This window comes from Dunckerocampus dactyliophorus, chromosome 18 (assembly GCF_027744805.1).
Source record: "Dunckerocampus dactyliophorus isolate RoL2022-P2 chromosome 18, RoL_Ddac_1.1, whole genome shotgun sequence".
NCBI lineage: Eukaryota > Metazoa > Chordata > Actinopteri > Syngnathiformes > Syngnathidae > Dunckerocampus > Dunckerocampus dactyliophorus.
The window spans coordinates 862,501-875,000 of NC_072836.1; the positions used below are offsets into that span (position 1 = coordinate 862,501).

At 39.4% G+C, this 12,500-nt stretch overlaps 1 protein-coding gene across 2 annotated transcripts in view; it reads left to right on the forward strand.

Annotated features, from left to right (window-relative positions):
- igf2bp1 (insulin-like growth factor 2 mRNA binding protein 1) overlaps positions 1-12,500 on the forward strand; it is a 33,504-nt gene that overhangs the window by 13,690 nt on the left and 7,314 nt on the right. For both annotated transcript variants that reach the window (XM_054758852.1, XM_054758853.1), the window contains exons 3-5: positions 8,833-8,881; positions 10,232-10,283; positions 10,416-10,479. In XM_054758852.1, coding sequence (XP_054614827.1) covers positions 8,833-8,881; positions 10,232-10,283; positions 10,416-10,479 — 165 coding nt within the window. The remainder of the gene's footprint in view (positions 1-8,832; positions 8,882-10,231; positions 10,284-10,415; positions 10,480-12,500) is intronic.

The window sequence follows — 12,500 nt, forward strand, 5'->3', positions numbered from 1 at the left end:
TGATGGAGGCGGTAAGGACACTTTCCATAGTGCATCTGTAGAAGCAACTCAGGATTGTGGTGGACATGCCAAATTTCCTCAGTCTTCTCAGGAAGTACAGTCTTTGAAACACTCTCAAAGAGGAGATGATCAAGCCACTAGGTTGGACACAAGAAATAATGAAGTGACTCGTGTGTATTTCACTCCTCTGGCAGTGCCTCCTCGTCCTGGTGCCGTTGGGCTCTAGCGCTTTGGTATTCTTCTGAAAACGTCTATCATACTGACGTCCTATGTTCTTCCTCCTCCTTGAACCCAAGATTCATTTAGCCAGTTAGCTTCTTCTTCTTCTGTTGTTTGTTGGTGGTTAGCAAGCAGCTCACACAGTTAGCCAGCTTGCTAGCGGCTATTGACCATGACAGGAGATTGACTGGCTGTAGACCATTGTCAGTCAGTTAGGATGCACATCACAAATGGGCGGGTTCTGCTGCGGCTCCATACCTGTATTTAGTTGTCTACTGGGGCTTCCTAATATGCTATTTGAGAAGCACTGGTTGGTGAATGAATGAATGAATGCCGTATGCACATGAATAAATTGTCCATTAGTGCGTATTTGGATTTGGATTCTTGGCTTTTCATGTGATATTTTGTCCTCTAGTGAAACGCGTCGGTGGACATAGACGAGTTGTTGGCGCTGAGTTGTCAGCGTGCACGTGTCACGTCTGCAGGCTCTGCTTGTGAGTTTGTTTTTTAAAGATTGCCTGGGAATGGAACCAGCAACTTGTGTGAAATAGTTCAACTTCTATTTGACACTGAAGATGTTGAAGGTGGACCCAAATGATCCACATCATGCATGATACTGTATGATACCGTACGATGCTGCTGCAGTCCCACAATGCATTGTTGCTCCTCTGTGAGCGGGGTTGTTAGCCGTCATGTGACGCTTTTGAAGCGGGCGTTTCACCAGAGCGATCATCTTACAGGTGAGGTATTGTTAGGATGTTTCGGACTCTTATTAGTTGACTTGATTGTTTGCTTCGTAGCGTATATTCATGGGAAGGACACGTGGATCATATTTCACATTCTTACCCTACGTTAGCCCATTTAGGTCAGATTGTACTTGAAAAATAATATTAGAATGTGCACAATGTCTTTTTCTTGATCTTATTGTTTCATGACTATATGAATGACAAGGATATGGGATTGATATTTTACAATAATATCCTAGTTTTAAACTGTACTGTGCTTGATGTTTTATTGTATTTTATTGTTTCGTGAATATGCTACATGCCCATATATGGCAATATGTTCTTTTGTAAATAATCCTGGAATGGGCATGGTGTTGTTTTGTTTGAAATGTTATTTTAATGGCAAGGAGATACTGTATGTCATTAATATTCCATGTCAGTATCATACATTAGCCTGTGGATGTCAAAAAGTTGTTTTAAAAGTACCGTAATGCCATAATGCAGCCATGTTGAATATGCTTCAAGAAATACACAAAAAAAGAACAAAAAGAAAGAGGAAATACATATTTTTTTGTCCTGCTTTGCCATGTGAGATGGGGGGAGGGTAGCATTAAATAAGATTAGCTTCTTCCTGCTCCTTTTGTACATGTGGAACTGTGAAATGATTGAGATGTATTCCACTGGAACCTGCATGCATCTTCAAATACAATGAAACCAAACCAAACACCAGACATTCACCATGAGGACATTTCTTTATGGCATTCTTATGTACGTTATGCCCGATGCCATCGTGCTGGCACCAATGATACCCCCTCAAACTAACATCCATCATAGTACACACAGACCACATAGTACATGAGCCATGATAGTACACACAGACCACATAGTACATGGACCATGATAGTACACACACAGACCACATAGTACATGGACCATGATAGTACACACAGACCACATAGTACATGAGCCATGATAGTACACACAGACCACATAGTACATGGACCATGATAGTACACACACAGACCACATAGTACATGGACCATGATAGTACACACACAGACCACATAGTACATGGACCATGATAGTACACACAGACCACATAGTACATGAGCCATGATAGTACACACAGACCACATAGTACATGGACCATGATAGTACACACAGACCACATAGTACATGGACCATGATAGTACACATATAGTCCACATAGTACATGGACCATGGTAGTACACACACAGACTACATAGTACATGGACCATGATAGTACACATATAGTCCACATAGTACATGAGCCATGATAGTACACCACATGGCAGATACTCCTCGTACTGTAAGGTAGTACACGTACCAGCGTGTGAAGCTAAATGTATTGATGCATCATTGACAGAGTGACATTTGTTTTTTTTTTTATTTGCATTTTTGCATCACTTTCAGGCTTCTCAACGAAGCACTCACACACGCCGCACGCAACACACACACACACTCATAGCACTTTATTATTTATTTATTTATTGATTGATTTATTTGTATTAATGTCTCTTCTGTTGTTGTTGCTTAATTTATTGGTATTTATGTTTCTTATGTTCTTATTCTTTCTTGTGTTTTCTTTCTTTTCTTGGGAGAATGAACAGAATAAGAATTTCATTGCATAGTAATATTATAATATTGCACTGCTGTTTTACTATGCACATGACAATACAACTCTTCAATCTTGAATCTAAAGCCTGCTAGTGATATTTATATTGTAGTTGTACACCACATTACACAGTCCTGTACATGATACAACATACAGTATGACACATTGTAACACATTCAAAGGACCAAAGTCATACTAAATATGCTGTGAATAGAAATAATAATTCATAGCTTACATCCCAAAGTGTGTGTGTGTGTGTGTGTGTGTGTGTTGTCCAGTAGCAGAATGTATTATCACATTTATTGATTGATTTATTGATGTGTTCTCATGAGGCCCTCTGCTGTTTCAAAAGGCAAACACGCAAGACAGGAAGGTGTGTGTGTGTGTGTGTGTGTGTGTGTGTGTGTGTGCGTGCGTGTGCGCGCGCGCGTAGGCGGAGCGGAGACGGGCCCCTCTCCCAGCTCCTCGGTGATTGGCTGTCGTCATCCCCGCCCCTTTCCTGGCGGTTTCAAGAGTGTGATGACGTCACAGTCTCGTCTACGCGCACACACAAAGAAGCGTGAACTCTTCCTCCCGTCCTCTTCCTCCCCCCGTTTTGTCGTCTTGTCGCTGCGGCCTTTTATTCAATCCAGCGGATTATTCATGGTATATTATTATTATTATTATTATTATTATTATTATTATTATTAATTCCTGATGTGCAGAAGGTTGGAGGCATGAAAAGATGAAATACGAGATGATATTTTGATATTTTTGTTATTGGAATCAAACAAAATAGAAGTCAAACAACGTTTCTCATGAAAAACAATATCCTAATTATCAATATATAGATCATACGCCATTCTAAATATCATAAATAAGTGAGTAATGAAATATGAATTGACTAAAAAAAAGAATTTATTCATGAAACGACTGGAATTCCGAATAACTTTCATTTTTAACCTTTTGATAATATAAACAATAACGCAATACTATTATGTTATGATAGCCTGCTATGATTATATAATGTTATATTTCATGTTATAATATACTCATATTGAAAATAGTTTCCATATAAATACATCTAGTTAAATAATGCTTACGTTACGCATTGCATAACTCATCATTCATATCATTGTTATTAGCTGAGTCCATTTTCGTTGTATTCCAAGCTTATTATTATTATTATTATTATTATTATTATTATTCAGTGAGTGTTATACATAATTGCAGTAGTGTTTGGTGTATTTTAATCAGGGTTTTATGAGAGTATATTAATAATAGATATCAATAATGGTAGTAGTGTGTGGTGTATTGGAATGAGGCATTTATGGAAGGGTATTAAACAATGAATATAAATAATCATAGTCGCGTGTGCTCTATTTGATTGAGCGTATGAAAGTAGTGGATAAATAAAGACTAATTGTATGAAAGCAAAGCTAAATCATAAATAGTAATTGTGTTTCCTAAGAGGGTGGCACGTGCCACTGCTTGGCTTTTCAGGCTGATGAAGTCACGGGATGAAGACCACGTGATGAAAGGTGGATTTGATTCGATTATCGGCGTTTGAACACGAATCTCGTTCGTTTTCGAAGACAAAAAAAGGCGTGAGAGTTTCTGAGGAAGCGGCTGATGTGTTTCCACCCAACCCCCACATCGCAGCCTGTGGGGGACGTGAGCATGTATGGAGAACATTCTATAGAACCTTCAGCCAATCACAGCCATCCTCCACTGTGCGACAGGCTTAACTCCTCCCCCCTCCGGCATTACGCTGCTCTCGTAACCCTTTTGACTTTATGAATGGACAAAAGCGCTCGTTATCGTCATTTCCGGTAAATGAACGACGACGGTAATGGATTTGGGAAATAATGTTTACATTGGCGCCCTCACCGACACAATATGTACACAGTATGTACACAATATGTACACAGTATACTTTATGACGTGTACTGGTGGAAGTACTCCTTTTAGACCCGCAGCCGTCTCTCTCGCCTCCAGCACCAACCACTTCCTGGTCATCCACCAATCACACTCACGCCACACACAAGGTGCGTTCATGAACACAGGAATTCCGATTATCAACATGTACGACACAACCCCGCCGTTTCAATACAATCAGATGAGAATGTTAATCATTCATTGCACCTTGTTGTTGTTGTTATTATTATTATTATTAAGTTACTATTATTAGTTAAGTCACACCGAGACCCTGAGTGTTGTTGTTGTTATTGTTAGTTTTTGAGAGGAGTAGTTAACATAAATGTCTGTTATGCCTTTAAAGTCAAGATGAAGGATTTATGATATCCTATTACACCAACACGTGATAACGCTGCTGTGTATGAATGAAAGAATGAATGAATGAATATATGGCATCAAAGTGAGCGGAGGGAGGGAGGAAAAGAGGCTGCGGATTGTGAAGGTGTGGCACGTAACTTTCTATTGAATTATTCTCAACTCGGGAAACATTGCCATCTTTGTTTGAATAGACAGGATGTCCCAAAACATAAGCAAAAATGCATATGCTACAATCATATATCATATAAAAACATCGTTTTTTATTTAATGTATTTATTTGATTTAGATTTAATATTTGTAATTGTTTTATATTTTAATTAATACGTAATTTTTAAAATACTTATTAAATTATTTTATTATTAATTCATTTTTAAAATGTAGTTATGCATGTGTATTTGTATTTATATTATATATTTGTGTGTGTGTGTGTGTGTGTGTGTATATATAATATATATACATATAATTATATATTTTTTTTTACACAAAGTCATGTAGGTAGCGCCCCCCCCCCCCCCCCCCCACACACACACACAAAAAGAAAAGGGTGTGGGAGGCGTATTCAAAATGGAGATACTGGCCTCTTCAAAATGGAGGCCTGCCACATGAGCTGCAGGCGGGGTCAGAGGCGAGAAGGGAGAGGGAGTCTGAACTTTGACCCAAAGCAACTAAACCAACCCCCACTTCTGCCACCAAATGAATTCCAGAACCAAGAGACCCCCCCCACCCCCAACACAACGCGTTGACGTTTGAAAAGATCGCGTAAAGCTTTTCCTGCTTCTCAGGATCTGCTGCATAAACGGCCAATCAGAAGCTGGATGATGAATGCATGAACATTTACAAACTACAAGCTTGGCTATGGCCTGTTGTTATTTAAACGTCACTTCTTCAGCAGGCAAAAATGTTTTTATTTAATGTCATGTTTTTGCTTTGTACGGTTTGTCTTTGGCTTATTTCTTGATCTCTCACTAGCGTAGCCATGCTAAAGCTAGCCGTGGGTTCTTGGTTCTAGTGTTTTCTTCTGAGCTGGGCCATCTGCAACCTGCGGCTTGTTTTTTGTTTTCTTGTTGGCCCGTGGCACATTGTAGAAGTAAAATTAAACCAAACAAACCGAACAAAAATGGGAACATTGAGCCAAAAGGCAACATCGCTAGTAATAAATGATACTGATAATTAATCAAATCTTTGTCTTCAGATATAGCTAAAGTTATTTTTTTCATTCTTTTCAAAAAATAAAAAAAAAAATGCATAAAATTATTAAAGTGCCACCCCCCACATCTTTTCACTTTCAGTAAAATAAAGAGAAAAAAATGCAGTTTGAAAAATGAAAGACTAAAGTCTGTGTATGTGTATATGTATATATATATGTATATATATATATATATGTATATATATATATATATATATGTATATGTATATATATATATGTATATGTATATATATATATATATATATATATATATATATATATATATAAAGGCTGTAATATTATGACACATGAGAAACAAACGATACAAAGAATCATTTCAGAAAAATGAGCTGGGGTAAAAGATGGAATATTACAATAACAAAGTCCAAATAGAATTATGGGTATAAAGACATAATACATAGATAATGAACAAAAAAAGCAGAAATATTGTAAAAAAAAAAAAAAAAAAAAAAAAAAAAAGGAAAAGCATGCCATTTAAGGAATATAAATTCAAAGTAAGAATACGCTTTGTCAGCTGCCATACAGGCTGGCTTTTCTTTCAATATAAAAACCCTCTCAGCATATCCACATACTGTATATTAGCACATCTATGTCCAGCATATATATATATATATATATATATATATATATATATATATATATATATCAGAATATCCACATATATTAGCATATTTATATATCCACATATATTAGCATATTTATATATGCACTTATATCATCATACAGTCAAACTTGTCTATAGCGGCCACTAGAGGGAATCTGCAAAAGTGGCCGCTATAGACAGGTGGCCTCAAGGTGGCCTCAATAGACAGGTTGGTGTGCAGTTTGAATGTTGACCAGTAGAGGGGGAAAAAAAGGAAAAAAAAGGGGGAAAAATTAATGTTGACCATTAGAGGGCACTGTGGGACTGCGGATAAAAGTTGTACAGCACTACTACACTTGTTATTATCCACGACCCACAGAACAAAGCTGTGCTAGTAATGTCTTACACTTGTTTTTAATATTTTACTTTTTATACGGCAGAGTGTCATTACAGCTTTAGTTCATCAGGAAGTGACGGGAAGTGACGGTGGGCGTCCCGAGCAGGAGAGCTAGGCTCAGTGCTAGCTGTGAGTTTGGAGAGAGTTGGGAAGTGTGTTTATGTTGGCGTGGATGTAAAGTCCTGCAGTGTTCTCCGCTGTTAATAAAGCCATTAAAGTGCATCGGCGACGTGAGTCTCTCCTTCCCCACAACAAGCGGCATTACAGTATTGACCAGTGCACATTGTCTCACACCAGGAAATAAACGGTGTCATTTCTTACAGGCATTGGCTGGACAGCTATGTAGTGGGGCTTGTTTAACCTTTGCCTTGTGGGCAAGCAGGAAGGAGAGATGATGCTGAGAGATGTGTGTGTGTTCTGAGCTGCTGTCTGGTGGCCGCGTTCAAGAAATAAAGTTGGCAGAAGCAACAGGAGAAGTTTCCTTCTTTGCTTCGGAGCTGAATAACACTGACAAGTTAACAGACTAGTAGCGAACGGAAAAGAAGACGGCTTTGTTTGTGTCGAATACAGAAGATGAGGACTTTGATGGATTTGTGGATGAGGATTGATGAAAAATAACGTGAGTACATTCTAAAATACTTCAATTAAGTACAACCCAACTCAGTTTTGCTCCCGCTGCCGCATGCATGCTAGCGTATGTTTTTTTTTTATTATTATTGTAGCGTCGCTGGGAGCACGTCCTGTTCCCAGCATACTTTGCGGTAATGTTTTGGTGCAAATGCTCTTAAAGTTACATGTTTGACCAGGAAATAGCAAGCTCAAAAGAAAACGTCTTTTTTATGTGGAACAACTGACAGTTTGTGTGGATCTTGTGAATGATTGTGACTGAGCTAGGACTCAGTAATTAAAGTCTACACACGACGGCTTCATTGATTGAAAAACCAAACTTTTTCGTGCATGAAGCTTCTACTTGAGTTGGTAATTTGGCTGCTATATGCGGTCAGATATTGACCAAGGGAGACAAAATGGGTGGCCGCTGGCCGCGTTGGACAGGTGACTGCTATACACAGGGTCTATAACATGTACATTTGCTGCGGGGGATTTTTCAGTGGCTGCTATAGGCAGGTGGCCATTCTATACAGGTGGCCGCTAAGATAGGTTTGACTGTGTGTGTATATATATATATATCTATATATATATACACACACACTTATATTAGCATATTTATATATCCACATGTGTCAGCATATCTATATCCAGCATATGTCAGCATATCCACGTGTGTTGCTTTCAAAACATGTCAAATTGGCCACGGCATCTCTAGATTTTGCATGCGGCCCTCTGTGGAAAAAGTTTGGGCACCCCAGCCGTAGACTTCCTTTCTTATCGGTCTAATCATCTGTGAAGCAAATACACGTGAAGGTCGTTGCGCCTTGCATTGTTTTTGACATGAAAGTTGATTAGAGATGAATGGTCATGCTTTAATCAGGTGGCAAGTCTTACAGTTCAACTCTTCTTGCTACATTCATTCATTCATTTGTAGAAAAGAAGCTAGGAAAATATCACTAAACTATAAAAGCTGCTATGGACGTACTTGCCAGCATGAAAATGCTAATGAAACATAAAAGAAATGTCATTTGATGAACATGTGTCTATTTGTTCCGTTTAAAGTACGTTTGTGCTACGCTAAAATGTGTCGGGTTGACGTCTTCTCAAATAAGGAATACATTTCCGTTGTTCCTGAAAGTTGCGTTCCAAACGTAACATCTCTCCAATCCTTTTTGTCGACAGGACCAGAAGACTGCAGATCAGAAACATTCCACCGCATCTCCAGTGGGAAGTGAGTTCTTGTTTCCTGCTCCTTCCTCTCCAGCATATGCGCACCTTTCAGTTGGTTTCGGATTTTCTTTGTTCCACAATGATCGTGAGGTGATGCAGGCTGAAATAGTGTACGTGACGTCGTATGCCAGCGTTTGGCCACCCCTGGCATTTGCATCACGCTCATGAATAAACCAGTGAATACTTGCATGTATGACTTCATGGTGATTTGTCACTTTGATGGCCGCTGTAGTATTTCACAGGCGAAATGAGATTGATTGCATTAACACGAGATTTGCACCCAAACTAAATTAGAAGGGTGCAGAAGTTTGGGCACCCCTGTCATTCTGCTGATTTGAATAGCTGTCTCATAGCGTCACATTGAAAACACATTTGGAGAATAAAGTCGTAATTTTACGAGAAAAAATGTTGTAATTTTACCTTTGCCAAAGGTCACATAAATCCCCCCTTTTCATAGCTGTCTCAGGCAATGCCAGTTACGAAAATAATCTGAGATTTGAGTTGACAATCTAGGAGAAAAAAACTGTAAACTCGATGTTACAGGTATTGCCTGAGACAGCTACGAAAAGGGGGGGACTTACGTGACCTTTGGCCACATAAGTGGAGGGGGCGGGGTAGGGGAGGCGGAAGTGAGACGGGCTAGCCATGCTAATCTAAATGCTGAATGCTCAGCTGCTCTGCTTTGCTGCCACGTTATAAATAAAAGCTTGACTGAAGCGAGAGCAAAGTTTCCTTTCTTCCTGAAGAGCTCTGCTGGTGTCATCCTGTACGTGGACGACACCAGCACACCTAAATGACCACTTCTCCCCCCGTAAATGTACCACTTTATTCACAGAAACGTACAACTTCCTCATAAATGTATGACTTTGTTCTGGAAATCTCAGATTCCTTTTTCCAACGTGGCCCCAATAGTCGGAGGTATGCAAGTGAACATTTGGACAAGCAAGTTTCATTTTGGTGAATAAACCTCCTTTCACTCACTTTCACTTGAAATATTGCTCCGTCCATCAGTTATGCCAGTGAAACTGTAGACTGGCAAACACCCAATGGGGGGCCCAGACTTTTGCACAGCACTGTACGTGATACACAGAGTACGCACGAATGAGCAAGTTGCACCCGTTTCACCGCCTATTGAAGCTTGTGGCTTCATTCTGGCTTCATATTGGTAGAATTGGTCGACATGATTTCATACTTAAGTTGGTTGGTGGCCACCAAGCAACGGGGGCTTCGGAAAGCGCATTGAAGAATCTCCACGTTAGCCTGATCGATCCCCTTTTCGTGCGTGCGTGGATTGTCTCACATAAATGAATCTTCTTTTCTGCTGTTTTTCTTGTCTTTGACTTGATGACAGATGTTGGACGGCCTGTTGGCTCAGTGTGGAACTGTGGAGAACTGTGAACAAGGTGACAAGATAAAGAACACAACAGCCTTCTTGCCATGTTGCATTTATTTCCATTGTACGTTTGAACCTTGCAAGATGTGTTTCTACTCTACTTTGACTGTCTTTGGCTTCGTTTACGCTCTCGTTCTCTCAGTGAACACGGACAGTGAGACTGCAGTGGTGAATGTTGCATTCGCATCCCGAGAACACGCCAGACAGTAAGTTTCTCCATCTTTTCATGTCTTCTATGCGTTCCACATGCTCTGTGGCATATCCACCAGCATTTTCCTTTAAGCACAAATGGCTTCACATGGGTTAAAAAAATTACACCATTTAAAATATATAATGTATGGTTCATAATCAGAAAAAGTGATATCACTGAAGATGAACCAAAACTGAGAGCTCACCATTGCCGGGCTTCAAGCGCCCTCCTGTGGCTGTTTGAAAAATGCAACACCTTTAACTGACGTCTCAACATTCACCGGTACAATTTGTACCCAAGCCTACAAATATTAAATATTAGGCATGCGACACCTCCCCAAAATATGAATATTTTTTTAAGTTTGTACAAAGGAACATCATAATTATATGTATGTAAATCCATAGTCCATTGTATGCAGCTTGTTTTTGCTAAACATTGTAGCGATGTCTAAACACGTCATTATTGTGCTCAAGTCATTTTTTTAATTTTTGGACTTAACTTTATTACTGTTGTCAGGTGCGACTTTTGCTTTACTACGTTTTCAAAATAAAATGAATACTATTACTCCCATGGCTTCCCAGTAAACGGCGTCGCTGCTCGTTACTTTTCGTTGTTTCGGCAGCCAATGGTTGTGAGAAGTACGACGATGCCGCAAGCCAATCATTACAAAAGAAGAATAAGAAGGTGCATGATTGGTCCTTTGTATGAGGTGGCTGACTTGCAGCGTTTCCGCATTCACATGCTACGACGGCAGTTATTTTTGCCCCTTTCCCACCTAAATCTCAGGAACTTTATTAGTAGTGATGGCCAAATGAAGCTAAATGTTAAACAATGTAGCTTCTAAATGTTCTGTGAGGCTTCGTTTGCTCTAGAAAGCCACCCAGTGGACAAAATGATACAACAGGCCAAATCATTACAATGGCAGATGTACTTGGGATAAAACTAGCGTATAACTGTAGAATACATGCCTGTGTTGAGATCATATTGACAAGACAAACGCATCCAATTGATTAGCATGTTAAACGGTTAGCTTTTGCCTCACTAAACCAAGGAAGGACGAAATGAACCTTGTAAAAATGAAATCAACACGTTTGCAACTGAACACTTAAACTTGGCGGTGAGTAGAAAGACTACAAGTGTGTTCCACCAATTAGCGTTCTTCAGCACGCACTGCCCCACTAAAGTTCCCGGGCTGATGAATTCTGTTGGAAAGACCACATTTCCTTTGTTTGCCCTCACTTTGCCTTATTTTATGGATACATTTCCCTTATTTATCAAATGCAAATGTTGACAGGTATGACCGAAGGCTACGTAAATAAACACTTATATTTGTAGTTATACTTTTGATACTTAAGTACAAAACAAAGAAAAAAAACAAGTTACTGCAAATTTTGGTGTCGATCCAGTACCCAGTAAATAAATGGCCAGCACTGTATTGTTAATACAAATAGTGATACTTTTTACTTGAAATTTCACAATTTGTCAAAATAAATATATAAAAATAATAATGCGTCTGTGTAGGCTCTCAGTCGTACAGGAGTTGTCCATCGAGGGAAAGGCTTCTTGAGACGTCATCTGTACTTCTGTGAAGAAGGTGTCGGACGTTTCGCTCCTCATCCGAAGAGCTTTGTCAGCGAACTAATAGGTGCTGGTAGCCTAGGCCTTAAATACAGTAAGAGTGGGCGGAATTGGTGTGCCAATGCCCTCCTCCTATTGGTTCCTTACACTAAGCCTGGGCGGAGTTGTGGTCTAATCCGAAAAACTCCAGAGGATCTTATGGCAACACAAAATTCCTACCTATTTCAAACCAGTAAATACCCTGAGACAAAAATGAGTGCATCCTAAAGACAAGGCTCCAAACCAAAAACTGAGCAATGTGGTCTATTCCATCCACTGTAAAGATGAGGAATGCAAAGAGCACTACATTGGGGAAACTAAGCAAATGCTCCAAAAAAGGCTTTATCAACATCGCAGGGACAAGCTATTTTTGTCAAACAACAGAACCCATCATTGAATCGGAATGGTGGTTTGAGGTTT